Genomic DNA, 26,169 nt, shown 5'->3' on the forward strand with positions numbered 1-26,169 from the left:
AACTCAGAATTTTATAGGCATTATGACATTTTTCAAACAGTGAATATATTTGTCTGAAATCTCACTTTTACTCAACAAATAAAATGTTTTTTTCTATATTTCACTGCAGTTTCAGATATTCATGAAGACAGCACTGTACATTATTAAAATGAAATGCTAAATGAAAACATTAAAATTTTTTATGTTGCCAAATTCTCAAATGTATAAATAATCTGGAGGGGGTGATAAAATACATTTGATAAAGTTATACTGAATAGGTAAATTGATGCCTTGATTTTATCTAAAATTCACAGCCCCAGAATATACAGTGAAACGTCACTAAATGGGAAGTTTCCACCATCTGGATCTTTCACAGATCTGCTCAATTTTTTTTTATGATGTATATTTTTTGATATGAGAATGAAACAGAATCATTCTCACGGGATAGAGTACCTTGGGCCAGGATTTATTAGAGCATCGGCAAAGAATTTGTCTGCTCTGTCGTCACATACGCGTATTGGCTGTTTCCTCTCTTGGGTTGATAACTGCACAGATTCTCATTTTCTTTATCATCCATTTTCTCTACTCTATCAATCAACTTTGGTTGAAGGTTATTTCAGAAGCCAAGCAGGTGTCATCAAAAGACACCTTTGTGGCAGACAAGTAAGTGTCAGTGACGGTGACGTCATCCAGCTCTGTGCTGAAACGGTCGGACTCCTTGATGACGCTGTAACTTAGGGCCACGCTGTAGTTAGCCGGTTTCTCCACTGGCTTCTGCTTACAGTTGCAGAGCTTTCTGAAGGCCGCACGAAATTTCTGGGACATGAGATTGTAAATCACTGGGTTGATGGCACTGTTGAGATAAATGCAAATTCTGCAAAAGAGCAAGAACCAATTTTCTTGGAAAGGGCTGGAGAGAAATGAGTTGACAACCACAAGGGTTCTGTAGGGCATCCATAAAAGGGCAAACAGGATGACAACCACTGCCAGCATCTTGGTGACCTATGGAGAAACAGAAATGCAGTGCAAACACAAATTAAAACAAAACAGGACCAAAGTATGAAAATAAGACGACTCCCTCTCTGCCCTCATCCAAACTTTAGTCCCAAGGCAAGGACTTGGGTGAGGGCAGTTTATTTGGGAGATGAACCCAGGGAGCAGGATTAAAGGCACAGAGGACAGAGTGACAGAGGAGGAAAAGCCAAAATAAGGTGTATTTTTGACAGCTCCCACTGTGGAAAATTTTGGGTCAAGTGATATATTTGGATTATTTGTCCCGCTTGGGAGGCATTTGTTCACCAACTGCCCTTTGTTGAGAGGTGCCTTATTTAAATTGCCCTGTACCTCCAGGATTCTCCTGCCTGGAAACTTCTGGGGGCTTTAAAGAGAACCTTGAGGTAGAGAAGACCGAGAGACAGTCAGAGGACCATGGATAAAGTGCAATGTTCTCTGCGAGCAGGGACCACCCCCGATAGCCATGAAGTCACGGCTGAAATCCCAGTCTAAGAATATGACTCAAGGCATGAGAAGTGTCTGCAGTAAGCCTTAGGAGACCTTGGATCCAATCCCATCTTTACTCACCTTTTCTTCAAGAGCAACACTTTACATATTTTAAAATCAGTTTTCAGTTATCTTTAGTCCCTTGCAGTGTTTGAAAAAGTTCAGCTTCCTCAGCCCAGACTTTCTAGATATTCTGAACTTGAAAATACTTAAAATAGGAGGGACTGATGCTTCCTCCTTTAACCTCCCAGCTGCTTTTCTGAAGCCCCCACTGCCAGCCTCTAGCTTGTTCTGGCATCAAGAGAGATCCCACTGTGTAGAAATAAGGATTCCACAGCTAGACATCTACTCTGTTATTAGTATCCACTATAAATTCAGCTCCTTGTACTTAATACTGATGACAAAATCCATCTTACTCTTCTCTGTTAGAATGCCTTCCTTTTCCCCACTAGTACTCTTTCTGATTCTGGGGCTATGTCTTACCCTTTAACCATATCTTGTCCACCCCAGGCGCTACTACAAATCCTGCATTGTGGGGGTAATGCTGTACTCTTGCTGTTATTCTATAGCAGTTGTCTTCTTTCTGAGCTTTCCAAATACCCTTTGCTGTAGAACTTCTAATTTTTATCTGACTCTGTGTGACCCCATTGACTGTAGCCTGTCAGGCTCCTCTGTCCATGGAATTCTACAGGCCAGTGTACTAGAGTGGGTAGCCGTTCCCTTCTCCAAGGGATCTTCCCAACCCAGGGATCGAACCCAGGTTTCCTGCATTGCAGGCAGATTCTTCACCATCTGAACCACCAGGGAAGCCCACTTAGGGACACGCATAGCCTTTGTAGCTTTTTGAACCACTAATATCTTTTTTTTTTTTAATAGCTCCTACAACTTCTCTGCAACGGTACCTAAGTGCTATCTATCCACCCAGTCTCAAGTTACTCCATGGCTTCCAGGGCCATTTGATCACTTTCTTGAAGCTGTCTCTGCCCTTGAAGAATGTCCCCCAAGCCCTCCTGCTCTACCTCACGCCCTGGGTGATCACTGTTCACTGTTCTACCGACTCGGTGCTGGTAGGATAATTACATTTTATATTTGGCTTACTGGGGCACAGAAGTTGTTCAGTAGAAAGTGATATTCCCATTGACTAATATGATACCAAGTAAAACATTCCAGAGATCCTGCCTTCTTTCAGAGATAAGGAGGATCTATTCAGACAAGAGGTTAATGGAAGCCTGCTTTTTCTTAAGATGACATTGAAGATTAGGAGGAAATACTTTAATTGATCCTAGGAAATTAAAAGCTTAATTCAGTGATAAATATTCTGAGCTTTGGAAGGAACCATAGTAATTATCATCTTTGTCATCATCATCATCACTCACATCTCTGCTTTGTCCACTGCCTGGTACTTCAGGTTCTCTGACATCAGGCCACTGCTTCACACTTGCCAACATCCTTCCACTCCTTGCCAAGGACTGAGCATCCTATATTTGAGCCCCTGGCTTAATTTACAGTTGGAATGCCAGCATTACATTTGAGTCTTTATAATGGTCTCTCATAAAGATATGTAAACATGATCTTATTTAATGCTTATTAATGTGTAAGCTAGTATTTTGCATCTGAAGAAATTGAGGTTTAGAGAGTCTATGTGATTGTCTAAAGACACATAGCTAGAAAAGGACAGCCATGATTCAAGCTAAGTCTGCTTAAGCCAAAGCCCATGCTCTTTTCTTTATAGTTTTCTCTCACTGTGAGACTCATTTTCATTAATGAGATTTCTACTATGTTATCCCCATATGGTGCCAAAAACATTCAACTACTTCTAAGTATAATTCCAACTAACTTATTGCTGCTAAATTTCTGAACTTTAAGACTGAATTTTATCTGTTCATTTTTTCCCTACAAAATTTTCAGGTAAAACACTAAATCCGCATTTAATATCTTCCTACATGTTTTGACTTAATGTGAGTGCGGGAGCAACTTCCATCATCTTAGAGGAAAGCAGTCAGATTTTAGGTTGGCACCTCTGCCGTGTGTTCCCCATGTATACTCTGGCATCACTCCCCACACTTCTTATTTCAGTGAGTTGTATTTGACCACCTGTCCAATAGACGGTGAACTTTCTTCAGGACATGAGTAAAATTTGTTCATTTCTCTTTCTTTGGGGATTTAATTCAGTATGTGACATGAGAGAGGGCTTCTTAGGTGGCTCAGTAGGTAAAGAATCCACCTGCAAAGCAGGAGATGCCAGCAGATGTGGGTTCAATCCCTGGGTCAGGAAGATCCACTGGAGAAGGAAATGACAACTCCAGAATACTCCAAGAATACTCCAATATTTTTGCCTGGGAAATCCCAAGGACAGAAGAGCCTGGTGGGCTACAGTCCATGGGATCGCAAATAGTCAGACACGACTGAGCGCACAGACACACGCACACGTGTGACATAAGATAGCCCTCAATAAATGCTGAATAAATTCAGATATAGAAATAAGTATTTCAAAACATGTAAACATGATCCTTTTCTGTGTTTTAACACTCCAAAGTATTGGTAGAGAATTTTTGTAAACACTTAATTTTTTTAACATTAAAAATCCCTTTTAAATAGAGATTAGTTAATTAGTAAAATGAATCCTTAATACATTTCAACTTTTTGTTTGAAATATATTTTTAAAAATTTTAAGGTGAGTGGAATGCAACAAATACAATGATGTTTCTATGACTGACCCAGAGGAAAAAATGTCCCCAGTGGGCTGATAGAGAATACATTTTATTTCACTCAGAACTATTTTAGTCAATTCCAAATATCTCTAGTTGCATTTAATCACTTTCTAAAATGTTCACAAGTGTTTAGTGTAGCCCTAGCTTGGATTTTAACAGTTTCTTAATATAGGAGTAAACACCTAGAAAGGAAATGTCCTGGAGACTGTCTTTCATACCCAATTAATTTTGCTGTTGGTTGTTGAAGTTTTACTTCTGTTGTGATTCTAAATAAGTGACAAAAATGCAAATTTGAAAATTTCTTTGGGCCATTGTTTGTGTGTGTGTTATTTTATTTTTAATTAATTAATTTATTTTAATTGGAGGCTGATTACTTTACAATATTGTAGTAGACCATTGTTTTTAAGCCCTGACATTTTGCTGGGGAAGTGCACGGGATATGCAATGAGTTGGAAGATTACTTCTTTATAGAAGCCTCTTCCCCAGGACCTACTGGTCTTTGAGAAATAGCATGAAACAGTTTTCAGGGGGAAATGGTCTTATCATATATTTTTGATTGGGAAGGAATTTATTTATCCATTTATTTCAGGAGATTCATTTGCATTCCTACGGGTACCAGCTAATCTTCTGGCTCTTAAGGATTTGACAGTAATCCAGAGACACATTGCCAGTGGCTTCATTTATTTTACGATCTGATATAATGCGATCAATGCTAAGAGAGAGGAAAGTTTTGGTTCTGTGACAGCCCCTGATCTGGATTTGGGGTTGAGGATTGGTGAGTAAAGGTTTGGTGTCAGTGATAGTTAAGACAAAATCTGAAGGTAAAGAGAGACAGGACAAGTGTTACTGCAGAGATTGGGTGTGTGTGACAAGCTGGAGGCATGAGATAGTGAGGCATGGCATGAGGACCAGAAGTAATTTAGTGTGCAAGTTTCAACTGCAGACCATGGAAGGAAGTGGAGTGACCTTTCTCTAGGAAGCTTGTGGAAACCACTACAAAAACCATCATTTTCTGTGGGGTACTTGGTATACCCTCTGTTAGGACAGCTGCCAAAGGAGATGCAGTGTTGAGTCCTAAAAACATCAGCTTCATGGAGCTAAGAAGTCAATGAAGAAACAGGCAGCCATTTTTGCAGAGTATATTGAGGACCAGGAAAAGAGGTCATAAGAATCAGTTAAGTAAAACATAGTGTTTAGCTTGGGAAGCTGCCTACAGAGGCGGTTGAGGAGAGGAGGGTAGGAACAGGAGGGTCTAAACTGGGCAGGCCTCTGTCCTTGGCCACATGGTGAACGGCTGTTTTTTTCATGTGGACCAGCTTGAAACTTTAAAATCAAGCCCTGGCTATAGATATTTTGGGCTTCCCTGGTGGCTCAGATAGTAAAGAATCTGTCTGACAATGCTGGAGACAGGGGTTTGATCCCTGGGTCAGGAAGATTCCCTGGAGAAGGGAAAGACTACCCATTCTAGTATTCTTGCCTGGAGAATCCTATGGGTAGAGGAACCTGGCAGGCTACAGTCCATGGGGTCACAAAGAGTCAGACATGACTGAGCTACTAAGCACACATGCATGAAACCTGCCCCATTAGCCCAATAGATGTTTTACTCTTTCAATATTTAATTATATGGAATAAGTGGCATATTGTTCTCACAAGGAAGTTTTAACTCAATCCTCAAAACCTCATTTTGTTATCTTTATAACATCTCTAGATAAAAACTTTATTCAGGCATTTCTTTTCTTCCTTTAAAATTTTTTTAAACAAAGATGTGAACTGGATAGGTGTCTATCTGATTGTCAAGGTTGAGAGTACAGCTCCTTGAATGCATTCAAGCTTAACTGCATATATGTGCTGCCTGTGAAAAGCCAGAGGCTAACTAGGTTCTCTATTCTAGACTGCTGAGGAAACTTGTTTTCCTAACTACCATCTCTAGTACTAGTAATATGACTCTTACTATAAGTTCTAAAGCTATTAGCTAACATTTGTATCTTGCCTTTAAGAAAACAGTGCTAGATTTATAGAAAAAGTCACAGTGTCCAAATACTCGACATCAAAGTTCCACTATTACTAAGACCTTACACTAGTCTGGTGCATTTACTTCTTTGTCACCATTAATGACAATTCTTACACAGAATTAGCTAACTCCATACTTTATACAGATTTCATGCCCTTTTTTCTGTTCCAGGATCCCATGCAGGATATAACATTATATTTAGTCATTATGTCTCCTCAGGTTCCTCTGGGCTGTGACCATTTCTCTAACTTTCCTTCGTTTGATGTTCTTGATAGTTTTGAGGAGTATTACTGGTGAGGCATTTTATAGAATATCCTTCAGCTTGAATTTGGATGATGTTTTCCTCATGGTTGAAGTGAAGTTATGGAGTTTTTAGAGGAAGGCCACAGAGGTTAACTGCCATTCTCGATACAACATATCAGAGGAACAGGTTACCAACTGGACTTGTGACTGATGACATTAAATTGTACATTGCTTTATAGAGATATAATTTACACACAATTAAGTTCACCCACTTAAAGTGTACAGTTCAAGGGTTTTGCAACCATTATCACAATCTAATTTTAGGACATTTTTATCATCCCAGAAAGAAACTCTATACCTATTAACAGTCACTCTCTACCTTGCCCCATCCTTCTGAGGCACTAATATACTTTATATTTTCATAGATTTGCCTATTTGAACATCTCATATAACTAAGATCATGTAGTCTTTTGTGTCTGACTGGTGTCTTCCATTTAGCATAATGTTTTTTAAGGTTCATCCGTGTTGTGGCATGTATCAGTACTTCATTTCTTTTATTGCTGAATAATATTCCATCCTATGTATATACCACATTTTATTTATCCACTTCTGATAAGTTATTACTATAATGCCTAGTAAAAAGTACTAACTGATTTTACAGATCAGGACTCAAGGAAGTGAAAGAGCAAAGACAAAATATACACAGTTAAAACAACCCTCTTAGACTATTTTTGTAAACTTGGAGACCAACTACAAGACAGAAAAGCATGAGTAAGAGGAAATAAGTATTTCTGGAGAAAAGCATTATTTATTTATGCAAATAAAAACTTTCATTTATTAGGCAAGCCTATTTGGAGTGGGTTCAAGGGAAGATGGAAAAAATGGATAAGGTTATAAGCATATCTTTTGAGAGTTTTTCTGGGAAAAGGAATAGAAAAGCACAAGGGCTATCAGAGGGGGATGAAGAATCAATTTTTTTTAAAGATGAGAGACATTACAGCATCTTTGTTTGCTTAGGGAACAATCCTCATGGAGAGGGGAAATTTTATGATCCAGATGGAGAAAGAAGACAATTGGAAGATCTATGTTCTTGAATAGGGAACAGAGTCCAGTGCAGAAGTGGTATGGTTGACCTCTTCTCAAATGTAGACACAAAATTACTTTTTCAATATCTATTTTTTTGTTGTTGTTCTTAGCTGTACTTAATCTAAATGATCAAGATCTTCCAGGGGAAAAAATGCCACTTTCTTGTCAATACCCTGAATCCTGAGTGTGTTGTTCTTAGCTGTACTTGATCTAAATGTTCAAGATCTTCCAGGGAAAAAAATGCCACTTCTTGTCAACACCCTGAATCCTGAGTGAAGTCCTGATAGCAGTTAATTGCTTAATTTTTTGAAATTAACAAAATACTTTCATTTCCATTTTCTATTTGTGTCTCAGTGAGATCTGTGGGAACAGGTGTTATTATTCCCATTTCATTGATGAATGGTAACTGAGCTCAGAGAAGCAAAGTAATAAGGTCATACAGCTCACATATAAAAGCAAAGCTAGTTATTAAACTAAGGTCTGTTGAAAGTGATTGTCTCATTTTCTTTCAGATAATTACATAAATCAATATATATGGCAAGCTGAAGCCTTCTAATTGCTGTAAATAAAGTTTATGAAGTATTTGAAAGGATAATATTGTGAAGGACAGGGAAGCCTGGCGTGCTGCAGTCCATGGGGTCACAAAGAGTTGAATCAACCCAGCTACTGAACAAGAATGTCAGCAGGAATTAGTGGTAGCCCTGAAATTACATATGATTTTTGCCCCAAATTGGAGTGTTACATTTAGGAAGTACTGATTAGGGAAAAATTGTCATAACAAGGCAGACAAGAATCCTTCATACTAATGTATTTCCTAGGGAAAAAACAAACAAGAAAATTTTAAATGCAAAAGTAATAAAATTACATAAAAAATAAAATGGAAATATCTATCTTTTGGGGTTATAGCCCAATTAATACTATATCACTTATGAGGATCTGGTTATATAAAATCTGAGGAAATTTTGATTAATCAATGATTAGTTTATTAGTCCATCTAGGAAGTCATGGGCAATTTATCAATATCTCAGAGTACTCTGGGAGATTTAGTTGAAACTCTTGTACTGATAAAGAAAAATTTTTTTCTGATTTTTGATTCTGTATACAGTTCAGAAAAAAATCCTGTGCTTGGCCATGGGTCTTGCTATTATCCAGACACTCCCTGCTGGGAGATAAAGGGTGTGACACGGTCCTTCTGCCTGTGAGTGAGGGATAAAGTACAGTGGGCCTCTGGCATCTTGGTTTCACCTCTGAGCTCTGAGGAGACTGGACAGGTCACGTGACATGTTTGAACCTCACATTCTGAGCCAGTAAATAGACAATCTGGCTTTCTTTCCAAATCTCTCCAATTTGAACATTCCACGCAAATCTAACTTATATGCTACTAATGATGAGACAATATTAGACATGTTTGTGATCATTTTCACATGACTGGGTTTTGTTATTGGGGGTTATGCAGCCAGGCAAAGGGAAACAGCCCCTGGGGCATATGTATCCCTCCATTCAGTTCCTAACCACAGTGATTGTTGATACTCATCTTAATCGCTGCATTCAGAGAGGTGATGCAGTTTCTTGAAGTGTTGAAGAAATGACTAGAATTTATTTTAATATCCTGTAGCTAACTAAGAACACAGTGCTTCTCCAGACTCAGGACCCTGGCTTCTAGACCTACTATTGTTTCTCTTCGAAAGTTCATTATAACTGAAGTATTGTTGAAGACATGGCATTATAGAAAGATATACAGGTGTCACTTGGAGAAGAAAGCAAATAATTGAATCCTTTTTCAGGAGTACTGTTAAGCTAAAAACTGAATCTATAGAAGTTTTAAAAAGAATGGTTAGACAAAAATTACTTAATAAAAGACCCACTTAAACACTTAGCTGTCATTTAGTGGCAGACTATCTAAATTGCAGGGCAATTTGAAAAATCTTTCTTAGAACTGAAAAGGTAAAGTCATATAACAGGAGATGACAACCACATCAGCAAATGTATTTGAAGAATATTTACCACTTTTCTTTTATAATGAATGATTATCAAGAGCATCGTAACAGGTAACTTTAACTTTTAAATAAGCTCTTTATCAGGTTGGCTCTCACATTCTATAATGCTAAAGTTCTGTTTTAAGCTTCATGAATAAAGTAAATCAACAACTAACTTCCGTAGGATTGTACGACAGGTTGGAAGAACACATGCCTGTGATGTAATGTGTTCATGCACAGCTGAATTATTACTGAGTAAATATTTTTTGAAAATGTTAAAATATAATTGTGGAGGTCTGTGTGGGGGTCAGTCAGTCAGTTCAGTCGCTCAGTCATGTCCGACTCTTTGCGACCCCATGAATCGCAGCACACCAGGCCTCCCTGTCCATCACCAACTCCCGGAGTTCACTCAAACTCATGTCCATCGAGTCAGTGATGTTATCCAGCCATCTCATCCTCTGTCGTCCCCTTCTCCTCCTGCCCCTAATCCCTCCCAGCATCAGGTTCTTTTCCAATGAGTCAACTCTTCACATGAGGTGGCCAAAGTACTGGAGTTTCAGCTTTAGCATCAGTCCTTCCAAAGGTAGTGGGGGTAGGGCTCTTTAAATTAGCAAAGTGCTCTAGTTCCTGCGCTTCTGGCTGGAATACTCTTATTTCCAGAAGTGTACTTCCTCTGGACACATTTGTTGGTTAATGGATATAAAAGTTAGCCTTTAATCTTCTAATGCCATTCTTTGAAGGGTAACAATACGTTCTGTGTTTGGAACTTATCCCATTCTCCGGTATAGCTGCATATTAACAAAATGTTCTGTTACTGGGAATATTTTTCCTCCCAGATGACCTGTGATCAATGTGATTGATGACCCTTTGCATTTCGTGACATTAATTGGCACAGTGGAAGGAAAAACTTGACTAGACAATTATGCAAATCTGAATTTAGCCAAGCCTCAACACTGACTGGGGGCCCCTGGGATTTTCCACTTTCGGCCTGTTCTGCTTTGTTTTGACTTACTGTCTTCACCGACAGTTTAAAAAAGACAGTTATCCTCAATGTGGATGTTTCATATCTTGGAGTGAGATCATTGATGGGATTTAAAAACTGAATGATGGGGCCAGAGAAGGGGTTGGAATCAACTCTAAGTCAGCAAAAGTATAATAAAAGTGAATAAAGTCTGAGTAGTGATTCATGGTGGAGAGGTTGTGGACAGCCATAACCTGTGTTGTGGATTACTTGCAGATTTCTTGACAAGAAGCCACACAGGGATGCTAAGGCTTAGGCTTCTTGACTCCACCTGTCAAGTACTGTATCTAAATGTTCCACTCAGAATAGTCATTCTGGTAAGAATTTTGAAGAGTTTTGGGGCTCTACTCTGATTTTAAAGGTCCATGAAAGTATTAGCAGGGGTTCCCAGTAGAGACACTGTGGATGTCTTTGGTGATGGCTATGGGTGGAGAAGGAGAAATTAAGTGAAAATAAAAAAATGGTGATACAAGACTTTTCAAGTGTGGTATATCCAGGGAAATTGAAGAAAAGTTTTTTTCTTCAGTGTTCTATGGGTGTTGAGGACTTCCTCAGCTGTTTTGAGCAGAGCTGTTTCCTGAGTGAGATGATTGTGGGGACAGAAAACCAGACTCTGCATCCCAGGGGCGCTGCGTGTGCCAGCAGAGCCTCGAGTTGGCCCTCTGTGGGGGAGATCCGAGAGCAGCAGTGACAGTTGGTGTCACAGGGTGGCACACCTCTGTTTGTAACACGATGTGGCCTTTCTGCTGTGACTCCTCCAGTTCTCCAGGATAATCACTGAGCATCACCAAATCCCAAGTGTGAGTCACCTCTTGTGGAGAATATTCAACACTCTGCACCCAACTTTGATGTGGGATGAACCCTCAAAGTTTGTACTTTCTCTCAAGAGCAAAGATAGGGAAAGTCATGGACACATTAAGAGTGGGAAAAAAAGGTGGAAGGTTGAGCTGTTCCAGTTAGTAGAGCCAGGGCTCAGGGCAAAACTATACCAATGCCTCTCAGGGTGAGAGAGACCTGAGTGGTTGTAAGCCTCACTTTCTGAGAATCTCTGAGAGGCTGTGTGAGGAGGGAACTGTGCAGTATTTCTTCACATGCTTCAATCTGGAATGAAGAAAACTGGATGAAAATGAAAGGTATTCCAATCTAGCAAAAGGAATTGGCAGATGAAAGAGAGGAAGAGAATGAAGATGTATGAAGTGCCTACTGTGTAGCAGGCAATGTGCTTGGCACTTTCTTCACAACTGCCTTACTTTACCTGCATTTTATAAAGGATAAGACTGACGCTGAGAAAAGTCATACACTAAAGAATACAGCCACACTTTAAGGAGATGTATGTTTGGCTTGAAAATCTCCTTATCCTCTTTAATATAATGCCTAGAATTTGGAGAAGAAATATTTTTTTTTCCCTAAAGTTTGCAAAAAACAAAAGAATCCAAATGAATGAATGAATGAAAGTTGCTCAGTCATGGCCGACTCTTTGAGACCTCATGGACTATACAGTCCATGGAATTCTCCAGGCCAGAATACTGGAGTGGGTAGGCTTTCCCTTCTTCAGGGGATCTTCCCAACCCAGGGATTGAACCCAGGTCTCCTGCATTGTAGGCGGCTTCTTTACCAGCTGAGCCACAAGGGAAGCCTCAGAATACTGGAGTGGGTAGTCTATCCCTTCTCCAGCAGATCCGCCCAATCCAGGAATTGAACCAGGATCTCCTGCATTGAAGGCAGATTCTTTACCAACTGAGCTATAAGGGAAGCCAAATTAAACAAACAAACAAAAAACCCAAAACCTGTGCTTAAAGGTTGGAACTGATGAAGGCTCTATGTGCAGAAGAGTAGGGAGAATGAAAAACTAATTCTTAAGGGAACCCTCCTTCACTGTTGGTAGGATTGCAAACTGGTGTAGCCATTGTGGAAAACAGAATGGCAGTTCCTCAAAAAACTAAAAATAGTTACCATATGATCCAGCAGTCCCAGCGATTTGGGGGCATATATCCAGAAAAGATGAAAACTCTATTTCCAAAAGATACATGCCCTCCACTCTTCATAGCTGCACTATTTACAATAGCCAAGACATGGAAGCAAACTAAGTGTCCAATAACAAGTGGATGGATAAGAAAATGTGGTATATAATACACATGGAATATGACCCAGCCATGAAAAAGAATGAAACAATGCCATCTGCAGCAACATGGATGGATTTAGAGATTATCATACTAAGTAAAATAAGCCAATAGAGAAAGACAAATACCATATTATATCACTTCTATATTATGTAGAATCTAAAATATGATACAAATGAACTTATTTATGAAACAGAAATAGACTCACAGATATAAAGAACAAATTTATAGTTACCAAAGCGTTAGGGAGGAATAAACTGGTAGTTTGGGATTAGCAGATATAAACTATTATATATAAAATAGATAAACAGCAAGATTCTACTGTACAGCACAGAGAACTATATTCTGTATCTGATAATGAGCCATAGCGGAATAGAATATGAAACAGAATGTATATGTTCTTCAATATATATTCTTTATATATCAGAATCACTTTGCTGTACACCAGAAACTAACACAACTTTGTAAATCAGCTATACCTCAATTTAAAAAAAGAGCCCAGATAAGGTTTAAAAAAAAAACCCCAAAAACCCCAAAACTAATTCTTAGTGCTATCCAGGGTTTATCAGCACTTAACAAAGATATTCCTATTCATACTGTGATACCAAGTCCTGATGGAACATATTTTTGGAATGTTTCTGATTTCAGGCTCTTCTGCTAAGAGTAGAAAGCAGCTGTGTGCTAGGTAACCTTTGCAGCTAGACCTGAGGATTAGCTGCAAAGCTTGCCACAGTACTAGCAACTATTGTAGGGGGAGGTTTGGGTATTGATAACCGTACATGCGGAAAAGCAGGCCTCCCTCCTGTTGCTTGGATGTTTTCTTGCTCACGGGAGGTGGGTATTTGGAGACATGCTGGGAAGGGAAAAGCTCAGCTGGCACAATTGGGATTCAAATTATAATGACATCTCAGTTTAGAAAATAAAATGTCAGTGAATTCTTTTATGAGGCACGCTTGAACAATGCACCAGTTCATCTGCCATGGGTTGAGTGTCCTAATTGGTCTTTTCTGAGTGTTTTCTCTTCCAGGTAAATTACTGGTGAATGGCTAAGCACGTGGAAAAGCTTATCTTAATAAGTCCTACTTTGGTTTCCTTACCTTTGTGCCGAGGGTGTGTTTATGAGACATTAGAAATTCTGCATGAGGCATCTTGGCTGGGTCTTAACTGGGAATCCAGTTACGGGCTATCTCACTTCTATGAAGATATCGATCCTTTCTGAAGAAGAGATTCCCAATCTTATTTCCCTCATGCTTCTCTGGCCCCATACGGGTGACACTGTAGACTGTAATACAGACAAGTGATCCCTCAGCTGCTCACCCGGCAGGGATGGGAAATCAACGAGAATGTCTTAAAATGTAAAGTGTGAGTGATGGAGGGGGAGAGAGGTGGTCTCTAAATAGCAATAAAGCTCTCAGGACTGCCAAACTTTGGGCATTTGTTGTCTTGTTCTAAAGGTATTGGACAAAGTCCCTGATTACAGGGCGGATGGCACCTGAAAGGCAGCCAACTCCTTCTCTACCTGTTTTCCTCCCTGGAGAGACAGCCCGCACCAGGCTTGGGCCCCTCCGGAGTTACAGTTACTTACCTAGCCATCCCAGAAGAGCCCACAGCGACAGCCGAAACGGGGGAGGTATAGCCATTTTCATTGACTCTAACTTTCTGATATGTTAAACATGGGACTTAGAGTGAGAATCAGAAGATATGGTTTGAAATTTTAGCTTCACTAGTCATTACCATTCAAAGCTTTCTGAGCCTTGGTGTCTGCATGTAATATAAGAAAATGTATGTTTGAAGATTAATTGCAAGGAGGTCATGGAAACAAGTTGTAACATATACTATACCTTCCTAACATAAGGGGATGTTGTATTCCTTATCCTAACTTGAAATCTGCATCCTTGGTAAGGGTTGCTAGTTTTATCACCAGGTGTTAACCTAACTTGATCTTCCCAGGTGGCCAAGTGGTAAAGAACTTGCCTGCCAAGCAAGACACAGATTTGATCCCTGGGTCAGGAAGATCCCCTGGAGGAGGAAATGGCAACCCACTGCAGTATTCTTGCTTGAAGAATCTCATGGACAGAGGAGCCTGGCAGGCTATAGTCCATGGGGTCACACAGAGTTGGACATGACTTAGCAACTTAACAATAACAGCAGTTAACCTAACTGAATAGAGTCACTTTACATTTATCTGCTTTTTGTCTATTTGACTAGAAACCCAAATGAATCTACAAATCTATGAGGCAAACTATGGCATACTGGCCCTGTGCTATGAGGCCCATGCTGTCGCCACAGATTATTACATCTTTAGAGTCCTTTTTCAATGACATTGCCCAGGAAGTGCTGGTATAGTGGTTAAGAGAACAGGTTATGAAGCCAGATATAGCTGGATTCTGATTCTAGTTCTGCCTCTTTCTAACTGTGGTTCACCGAGAAAGACATCCCAGGCTTCTAAGCCTCAGTTTACTCAACTGTGAAATGGAAGTAAGTATAAAGAATGAATGAAATTATTTACATAAAGGACCAGCAGTCCTCGATAAACAACAGCTAATTTTACAATTAGAGTGGTGAGATTTTCCATGTCTTAAGCATAATGCAGGGGGCTTTACTGAGTTATTTTATAATATTTATGAGGTACGTATTCTCCTTATAGATGAAGAGACAGAGATCCAGAGAAGTCAATATTTTTAGAGAGAGTGGTTAGTACTAACCCTTCCTTAAGTCACTTCCATCTCTCCCTGTTTATTTCCTCTGTACTAATAATCACATTCTGAAAGGATTCTGTTGCTTCATTTGGTTGTTTATTTTAAACTAAACAAATAACAAGCCTCCTTAGAATGATGATGGCTCCTTGAGTATTGCTGTTCTACCTTACATGCAAAGAACAACACGAATGTCTCCACCTAGTAGGCGCAATAAATGTTCAGGAAAGAAACGACTATATAAATAAAGAAAAAAATCACTAATGCTATTCCACGTGGAATCCATGGAGTTCCACATGGTTGTTTGATACTTCTAGCCCTAATCGCAAATGTCATTCTTATTTTGGATTTTTTTCTTTCCTGGTCCACAAGGTCTTGATGGTGGGAATAATGTGAGTATATATTTTTATCTCTAGCTCCTCAGGCAAGGTTTGGCATCAAAAAAACACTTGAAATTAAAAACTAAAATCAGTGTGTATGTAAAGATTCAGTGTCCAAGAGAAAGATGATAGATCCAACTGGAATTATGCTGAAGAAAAATTTTGGGTGAATAGTCTGTAGAATTAAAGAAATGTTGGATATGTGGTTATGAAGAACTTAGGAAATGTAAAGAGCTAAAGAGATGCTAACTCAGTATGATTCATGCTGAGTTCATTTCCCATTACTGGATGTTGATTGATACTCTGCTAATGTTCACCAAAGTAAGGTGAAGGTTGCCTCCAAAAGATATAAATCTCATTTTGACAGCCATTCTTGTTCTGTCTTATCTCCTGCTGTCAAAGTTAGTCATCTGTGGTTTCTTTGTCACTTATGAAACTGTAGAAAACTGTTTCTTTAGATGTCATTCTGCATCTTAACTTTGCATGTTTAGAGCCTATTGAAATCAAAGATTCTCCCATGGAATAGGCTCAGCATGTTCTTTAAGGGGATACAGAGTCAAGATGAAGGAGGAAATATGCTAACTGCTAACTTAGCCTGTCTGTGATAAACTTGAACTTTTCAGCTTTAACTAATTTTGTGGAATTCAAACATACTTTTTTACTAAGTATCTCACTTATTTTTCAACATCTGCCATTTACCAGTGCTGAGTTGGTGATGGACAGGGAGGCCTGGCGTGCTGCAATTCACAGGGTCGCAAAGAGTCGGACACGACTGAGCGACTGAACTGAACTGAACTGATACTAGGTATATAGGGGCTTTCCCGGTGGCTTAGTGGAAAAGAATCCACCTGCAAGGCAGGAGATGCATGAGACACAGTTTCGATCCCTGGGTTGGGAAGATCCCCTGGAGTAGGGCATGGCAACCCACTCCAGTATTCTTGCCTGGAGAATCCCATAGACAGAAGAGCCTGGTGGGCTACAGTCCATAGGGTCTCAAAGAGTCAGACATGATTGACATGACTTAGCATGCTTACTAAGTATATTATTGTTTTAAAGATAAACTTTTAAATAGGAATAGTGTAGGGATCAGCAATCTTTCACTATAAAGGGCAAGAGAGTAAGCGTTTTAGCATTTTTGGGCCATACAGTCTCTGTCTCAGCTGCTTACCCTTACTACTGTAACACAAAAGCAGCCATAAACAGCACCCAAATGACCAGCACTGCTGTGTTTCATTAAAACTTCATTTAGAAAAGCAAGCAGCAGAACTAGATTTGGCACTTGACTGTACTAGCAACTGAAGAGTTGAACACTTGAAATAAAACAACAAATGGCATATGGCCTATTCCAAATTATTGTTGTAATTTATGACTAATTTTTTAAAGTTCTTCATCTAATTATTGATGAGCTTATGAGAAATATTAACCAAATAATGCTGGCTCTCAGCTCATGAACCAAAGATTTAATTTAAAATTTGATGTCTCTTATGACAAAGGTCCATATAGTCAAAGCTATGATTTTTCCAATAGTCATGTATGGATGTGAGAGTTGGACCATAAAGAAGGTTGAGTGCCAAAGAATTGATGTTTTTGAATTGTGGTGTTGGAGAAGACTCTTGAGAGTCCCTTGGACTGCAAGGAGATCTAACCAGTCAATCTTGGAGGAAATCAACCCTGAATATTCATTAGAAAGACTGATGCTGAAGCTAAAGCTCCAATACTTGAGCCACCTGATGTGAAGAGCTAATTCCTTAGAAAAGACCCTGATGCTGGGAAACACTGAGGGCAGGAGGAGAAGGGGGTGACAGAGGATGAGATGGTTAGATGGCATCAATGATTCAATGGACATGAGTCTGAGCTAACTTGAAGAGATGGTGAAGGACAGGGAAGCATGGTGTGCTACCGTTCATGGAGTCTTAAAGAGTAATACATGACTTAGCAACAGGACAACAACAACAGAATCATGGTTAGCATTACCTCTCTAAAAAATATCACCTAGAAAATGTAATGTTAGCACTGTATTTTGGGGACTTCCCTGTGGGTCCAGTGGCTAAGACTCCTTGCTCCCAATACCGGGGTTCTGGGTTTGTTCCCTGGTTAGGGAACTAGATCCCACATGCCTTAAGGAAGTTAGAAGATCCTACTTGCTGCAGCTAAGACCTGGTGCAGCCAAATAAATAAATAAAATTAAGCATTAACCACCCCAACCCCCCCCCCAAAAAAAAAAAAAAAAAACAATACTGTACTTTCAATAATCCTGGGAGTTACTTTTCCAGAAGATATGCACTCTCATGGGTGATTAAGTCAGGAGTGCTGTAGAAACCATCACAGGAGCCAGTTGGAGGAGATGCATTTACACATTGATTAGTAGTTGGCCCTCCTGTCCCTGAGCAAGCCAGTCCTTTGGTTTTTATACAAAACTCCTAATTTACTAATGCCAAAGACTCCTCTTTTACAGCAGTTTCTCTGTGTTGGTGTCTTGGCCCCTCCACTTACCAGCTGTTAGACTTTGGGCCCTATTGGCACTATTTATGAGTCTCAGTTTTCTCTTTAGTGAAATGATGAAAAAAAATTTTACCTAACTCCCAGGGTTTTTGTGTGAATACATGAGACAATGTATATCAAGTGCTAATGCTAGTGGTTGGGATATAGCAAATGCTAGAGAAGCAAAAGCTGTTTTTAAAACTAATACAGAAAACATTCCTTACTATGAATCAAGTCCTGTTCTGTCAGGAAGCATTTAACAGGAGGCTTCCTGTGTGCTGTTTTGGATCTGTCAGGAACCCTCTGTTCCTTATTAATTCCTGAATACTCAGGAATTAAGAGGAGAGGCAAGCCTCTTCCAGGGCAGAGGAATTCAGGCATTTCCTTCGTTAGTTTTTCAATATGGTGATAAGTATCCTCTTCCTTCTTATGAACCATATGGTAAAAGTGATTGTTTACAACTCTCTCTCTCTTTACTATGGATCACTTATGTTTTGTAAGTCTGGAATTTTAATCTTTATCTTTATTGAGAATAACTACCTTGTAAGACAGTATAAATACTCACACCATGTTGATTAAAACACCTTTGCTCCATCAGAGCTTTGGTCCCCGTGTCTTGCTTTCTCTCTCTCTCTCTCTCTCTCTCTTTCAGGCTACTTCTTTGGATCGCAGAGTCCCTCTGGGTTCACTTTTCTGCCCAGGCTTTTAAGACTGTCTGGTGAAGGGCCCTAAAGAGGGCACCTGAAGCCTTCGTGAACAGAGCAAGCCCCATGTCAGGGACTTTATTGGTTTTCTGTGTAAACCAACGAATATCAGCCTTATTCTCTCTCCTTTACTTTCTTATCGTCGACTCCAGACCACCAGGTTCTGGTCCATTAAAGGACCTCAACACTGTTCTAAGTGCTTCATTTACATATTAGCTCTTTTGATCTTGACAATAGTTTTATGAGGAAGGTACTCTCATCTCCCTTGTGGCTGAGAAGATAAAGAATCTGCCTACAATACGGGAGACCTGGGTTTGATCCCTATATCAGGAAGATCCCCTGGGGAAGGGAATGGCACCCCACTCCAGTATTCTTGCCTGGGAAATCCCACCAACAGAGGAGCCTGGTGTCTACAGACCATGGGATCACAAAGAGTTGGACATGACTGAGCGACTAACATTTTCTTTCTCTCTTTCCACTTACCAATGGAAAACTGGGATTTGATTCAGGCAGTTTGTCCCAATCTTCCTTTTAACCACTCTGGCTTCCACCAAAAAAACGGAAGTCTCTTATTCTGTCCTAAAAACTGTTCTTCTTCCCCAGTTGAGAAGGACAAGTAGAGATTGTCATACTTTATTTTAGAAAATGAAGGCCTGGCGTGCTGTGATTCATGGGGTCGCAAAGAGTTGGACACGACTGAGCAACTGAACTGAACACTATTTGGACACAGAAATGTTTATCACAAACCCCCCTTAATCAATGACCTACCTAGAGGTCTTTATTTCCACCATTGAGAAATATTTCAATTCTGAATTAGAACATAGAATACATTTCCTTTTGGAATAAGTGTTATACAAGTTTATGAAATATAATTAAATAGTATCACTAATGCTATACTTCCTGCGCATAAAAGCCAAATGACTAATGTAGGCCAGCCTGTTTTAACATTTCATCGCCGGGAAAAAAACCCTCTTGTTTCAGGCGTTGATTTACAAATGACATTGACTAATGCCTGCATATAGAATCAAAACAACACTACTCTCTAAAAATGGTCTATTTATTTGATTCCTCCGATTGTCCTGTTTAAAATCATACCCCTCCTATTTCAGCGTTTCATACCCCTCCTATTTCAGCATTTCATATTCTCCTTATCTGCTTAATTTTTCTCTACATTTTGATATATCACAATCCGATATACTACATGCATTTATTTATATACTAAGTAAGTGAGTAAAGTCGCTCAGTCGTGTCAGACTCTTTGCAATCCCACGGACTGTCACCTAGCAGGCTCCTCCATCCATGGAATTTTCCAGGCAGGAGTACTGGAGTGAGTTGCCATTTCCTTCTCCAGGGGATCTTCCCAACCCAGGGACTGAACCTGGGTCGCCCGCATTGCAGGCAGACATTTTACCATCTGAGCCACCAGGGAAGCCCTATTTATATGCTATGTGTATTTATTCCCTGATTCTAACCCCGCTCCTTAGATGTTAGGTCTATGGTTCTGCTGTAAAAGAGAAGTCTTTGATCTTAGTAAATTAGTTGTCTTATTTACTCATCACATTTCTCAAGGTTTTTTCACCTTGATTCTGAAGGTCTAAACAGTGTCTAGAACACTCAATCAGGTATTCAACAAATTTTACCTATCAATAATATTACTTATCAGAAAGGTTAATAAACCACTACCTAGGCAAGTGGGACAGACTACTTGCCTGGTTACATTGGTGGCAGGAAGATATGACAAGTGGCCTGGGGGCATGATACTAATTGAAGAATCTAAGGTAGCATTGAAGGCAAGAGGAGAAGGGGACAACAGAGGATGAGATGGTTGGATGGCATCACCGACTCAATGGACATGAGTTTGTGTAAACTCTGGGAGTTGGTGATGGACAGGGAGGCCTGGTGTACTGCAGTTCATGGGGTTGCAAAGAGTCAGACATGACTGAGTGACTGAACTGAAGGTAGCGTTATATACACAGTGACTCTGGACCTCAACTGGGGAGGCTTTGAGGAGGGTTGTAAGAATCTCTTGGAATTTTTAGAACCCTCCAGGCTCCTGGAGAGCTGGTAAAGTTGCCTTCCCTTTAGAATTTGTGTTGGGATGTGCTTCTGCTATTGAAGGGGAAATGTCCTGCTTTTTAGGGGTTTTGAAACCCAGTAGGACGGTATGAGGCTCCTGGGCACAAAAGTCTTTCTGGGCCCCCATTTCTTGTTTTCAGGAAAAGGGCTTCATCTAGCCTCCATGATCGTCCTTGAGTTCCTACAGGCCAATTCAAACAGGTGCTAATCAGGGAAGGAAGGAGATGCAGAGACAGACAGGAGCACACAAGAAACAGTAGTGCAGCCTTGGGGCAGGGTCTTGGTTCCCCCTCAAGGGATACACATAACAATATCTTTGAGCTGTGTTGAAGATATTAAAACTCCTACCAGGTGAAAGAAGTTAACTGTATGCTGTCCACAAGCACACAGACCCCCAACCAGTTGGAACCCCCAAAAAATAAAGCTATTTTTTTCTATGTGTGAAGTTGCTTCAGTTGTATCTAACTCTTTGCAACCCTATAGACCAGAGCCCACCAGGCTCCTCTGTCCATGGGATTCTCCAAGCAAGAATACTGGAGTGGGTTGCCATTCCCTTCTCTAGGGGATCTTCCCAACCCAGGGAGTAAACCTGCTTCTCTTACATCCTGCATTAGCAGGCAGGTTCTTTACCATTAGCACCACCTCACCCAAAAGTCTGTCTCTGAGACTCAAATTGGTACAGGCTGAATTTTGGCTACAGACTTGGAGTGGAAAAAAGGTTGATAAATTTACAATACATTATTAAGACATCCTGGCTTCCCTGGTGGCTCAATGGTAAAAAAATCTGCCTGGCATTGCAGGAGATGTGGGTTTGATCCCTGGGTTGGGAAGATCCCCTGGAGGAGGGCATGGCAACCCATTCCAGTATTCTTGCCTGGAAAATCCCATGGACAGAGGAGCCTGGTGGGCTATGGTCCATTGGGTTGCAAAGAGTTGGACGCAACTGAAGTGAATGAGCACACGCATTAAGGTATAGTATGTTCAAATCTTTATGATGATGATGGTAAACATGGAACATATATGAAATATAGGCTAGTTAGTACATAGGGAAATCAGTCCTTATTACAGAGGCTTATGTGCACACTACTTTCCCTGGCACTGCTACATAACTGTTTACCAAGATGTTTTACCTCTAAAAGCAGAAACTTCTATTTCTCTTTAGGGAAAATGGTTTTGTGAATTTTAGCCTTGCTAATCACCATGATTCATTTTCATGATAAAATTACTGGTGTTTTTGAATGAATATTTTATATTCCTCCATGTTACTAAATAACTTTACTCTATCCCTAATATTTGGGGCTTCCCTGGTGTCTCAGCTGTAAAGAATCCAACTGCCAAAGCAGGAGACACAGGCTCAATCCCTGGGTCAGGAAGATCCCCTGGAGAAGGAAATGGCAACCCATTCCAGTATTCTTGCCTGGGAAATCCCATGGACAGAGAAACCTGCCAGGCTACAGTCCATGGGTTGCAAAACAGTCAGAGATGATTTAGAGACTAAATAACAACAACTATCCTTAATAATGGGATTGTATTGGGTCAGTTTAGCTGAGGCAGGAAGGTGGCCTTATTGAATAGAATCCTAATAGCTTTTCTCTGTAACTCTTCAAAAAAAGATAGCAGCAGCATCTGAAAGTGGGTCTACATTTGCAAAACTTGAAGGGCGACCAAGAGTTTCTTAATAGCCATTAAAAATTATTTGAGAAGATAATCCATACTATCTCAGCCTAGAAATGACTCTCTTTTGAATAAGTTTAATAAGATTGTGAGGTTTTTTCTTTGTGTATGCCTTAGTCTTCATGATTTAAAAAAAATTTCCAAAGTGCTTTTTCTATTTGTGGTTTATGCATGGATAATTATCTATTTTAAAGCATGTTTAGAAGGGGACCATAAGTCTGATGTGATTTAAAAACCTCTTTTAATTAATTTTTCTGAGGATTTGGGTGGAGTTGGGGAGGAGCCAGCAACAGAAGCTTTTATTCATTAGCTTAAAAGCCATGGTGAATAACAGCAGTTCCCACTTGTCTGAATCCAAAATTTGGATTTTGAGTGGCTGGCACAGGCTTCTTGAGATGGGAGAGCTCCTCTGAGAAATAAACAAACTTTCTGCATGATGCTAAAGTGTAAAGTGTAGCACTGATAGAAAAAAGTGTCATTATGTGAAGCCTCTCTGGTTTTGCCTTTAGCATCTCAAGGGTCTCAGCGAGGCACAAGAACCCATATACTTGCATTTGAACAAGAAGGGTCAAGCACCCTTGATCGTGTGGATCCCTGTTTATTAAGGGTGTCTGTACTTCATTATACCCGCTTTCTTTGAGATAAAGTCAATAGCAAAGTTAAAGTCAAGGACTGTGTGCAAAATGGAGTGTGTTGGTTTTGTCTCAAGGCTAATCATCTTTAAGTGTGTTTCCAAAATCCTCCAAAGATAAACTGGACAAATGCCATGTGATATTGCTTATATATGGGATCTAAAAAAAAAAAAAAAAAGGTACAAATGAACTTATTTACAAAACAGAAGTCACACTTGTTGAAAACAAACTTATGGTTACCAGGGAATAGGGGGCAGTGAGAATTTGGGAGATTGTGATTGACATATACACACCAAGGAGCTTTGTAAGGCACTCAGCCATGTTCAACTCTGTGACCCCGTGGACTGTAGCTTGCCAGGCTCCTCTGTCCATGGGATTTCCCAGGAAAGAATACTGGAGTGGGTTGCCATTCCCTTCTCCAAGGGATCTTCCGGACCCAGGGAGTAAACCTGCATCTCTGAAGTTTCCTGCACTGGCAGGCAGATTCTTTACCACCAGCACCACCTGGGAAATCCATACACATTACTATATATAAAATAGATAACCAATAAGAACTTCTGTGTGGCACAGGGAACTCTGTACTCTTTAATGATTTATATGAGAAAAGAATCTAAGAAAAAGGGTGGGCATGTGTATATGTGTAACTGATTCCCTTTTTTTGTACACCTGACACTAACACAGAGTTGTAAATCAACTATACTTCAATAAAAACTCAGAAGTATCAATAAAAACTCGGAAGTATATAAAGTGGAAACAGCCAAGATGCTTGAGGGGAGAGAAAAACAGACTGAACACTAGGCACGTCAGCTGAGGATGCTGATAAAGGAGAGGTGAGGAAGGAGTTACTGCCCACGAACTCATCCTGTCCACAATGTTTTTGATGAAGGGGTTTATCAAGGCACCTGGCTCCTATCGATATGGAGGCAGAGCTTCCCATGGCAATTTTGGTAAATGTGAAAATCCCTGCCCTGTGGCAATGCATCACGTTTGGTCTGATCTGACTCTTTGTCTTAAGATCTTTGCCTCAGTGAAAGGGAATGAAGTGCTAAATGTGAAATTGTACCCGTTGTGGGGGTGTCCCTTGCTGCAACTGAAGGGAAACAAACCTTGAGGACAAAGAAATGGCTCCTCTAAACAGGGCAGCATGAGTAAAGACCTCTGCTTGTCCAAACAAAGGGATGGGTTTTCCTAATTTGCTGGAGATGTTTATTGGGAATAAGTCTTAGAAGAGGTCCACTGCAAGTATTCAGATGTCATGAAGAAATCAGACCGCCTGTAATTTACTATTGGGCTTCCCTGTGGCTCAGTGGTAAAGAATCCTCCTGCCAATGCAGCAGACATGGGTTAAGTCCCTGGGTCAGGTAGATCCCTTGGAGAAGGAAATGGCAACCCACTCCAGTATTCTTACCTGGGAAATCCCATGGACAGAGGAGCCTGGTGGGCTACAGTCCATGGGGTCTCAAAAGAGTCAGACACGACTTAGTGACTAAACGGCAGGAACAATTTTCTAGTGCTCTGGTTCACCTTTTCTAACAAGAATGCGACTGAATCCTGTTCCTGCTCTCCCTGCCACTGACCTTTCCCATTTTCCACAATGAACTTCGTGGGAACTTTCCCATGTTCCCTCTCTCTGCCATTGCTTGTTCATTCTCAGTTGATACTGTCCATCCCATTACTGAGAAAATACAGACCAGCTTGTAAGAACTCTCTACTTCCTGCCCCAGCACTTAAAACTCATGCAACATGGTCATCATCATCTCTTTTTTTTTTTTGTATCTTATTCATTCCTTCTTTCACTCATTCATTTATCCATTTATTTATTTAATGAACACCTATGGGATACTTTTATGTGCCATACATAGTGCTAGGTGCTGTAAATGGGTCAGTGAATTAGACACAGACCCTGCTGACAAGGAAAACAAGGATGCCCCTTTCCTCTCTAAGTCTGAGAGCTTTGCCTACACTCTTTATGGTTTCCTTTTTTGCATCCTCAGAAACTGGGCTCTACCAATACTTGGACTGGCTTGTGTATCTACAAATAAATCCTCCCATTCAACTACCTCTTTCCCATTATGATTTAAACAGGCTCGGGGTTCTTCATCTTAAGAAATAAAATACAAGTAAAACAATTATAAAAATACCCCGTCTTGTTTCTCACTGTCATTATTGTCTGTCACAGTCAAGCTTAGGATGGCTGTTCATTCTCTCTTTCCAGTTTTCTTCATCTCATCAACTTATTCACCAACTGCATGAGATCTGATTTATTCTTCTTCCCTACACTTTTGTGGAAATGCTACTCACAAAGATTACCAATACCTATTTTAGGTGATTATTCAGTTCTTATCTTTGCCTCCTTTATTGATCCGTTATTGAAAGTTCTCTCCTTTGGCTTCTGTGACTCTACTTCCACTATTCTTTTTTCTTCCTCTTTGGAAGTGGCTCAGATGGTAAAGCATCTGCTTGCAGTGCGGGAGACCCGGGTACGAGCTGTGGGTTGGGAAGATCCCCTGGAGAAGGAAATGGCAACCCATTCCAGTACTCTTGACTGGAAAATTCCGTGGACTCAGGAGCCTGGTAGGCTACAGTCCATGGGGTCACAAAGAGTCGGACATGACTGAGCGACCTCACTTCACTTCACTTCTGTTAATTTCATAGGCTGTTCATCCTAGCCTTCCTATAATTCAAGCTACTCCAGGGTTTCTTTTCAATTCCACAAAATTTCCTCCTATAATTACACTTACTCCAGAGCCTTCCAAAACCTGATTTGTTCTCAAATCTATATCTTTGGGTCAGATGTTTATTCGAGCTCTAATTCCGTGGTTTTGACTGTGCCTGTGTATTCTATCGGCACTTCAAACACAATGAAGGCAGAACTGAAT

General features: G+C 40.2%; 1 protein-coding gene across 1 annotated transcript in view; it reads right to left on the bottom strand.

Annotated features, from left to right (window-relative positions):
* Window positions 1-424: 424 nt before the first annotated feature.
* TRHR (thyrotropin releasing hormone receptor) overlaps window positions 425-26,169 on the bottom strand; it is a 45,927-nt gene continuing 20,182 nt past the window's right edge. The window contains exon 3 of the mRNA XM_027561310.1: window positions 425-981. Coding sequence (XP_027417111.1) covers window positions 574-981 — 408 coding nt within the window. The 3' untranslated portion in view covers window positions 425-573. The remainder of the gene's footprint in view (window positions 982-26,169) is intronic.

Source organism: Bos indicus x Bos taurus, chromosome 14, assembly GCF_003369695.1.
Source record: "Bos indicus x Bos taurus breed Angus x Brahman F1 hybrid chromosome 14, Bos_hybrid_MaternalHap_v2.0, whole genome shotgun sequence".
NCBI classification, from domain to species: Eukaryota; Metazoa; Chordata; class Mammalia; order Artiodactyla; family Bovidae; genus Bos; species Bos indicus x Bos taurus.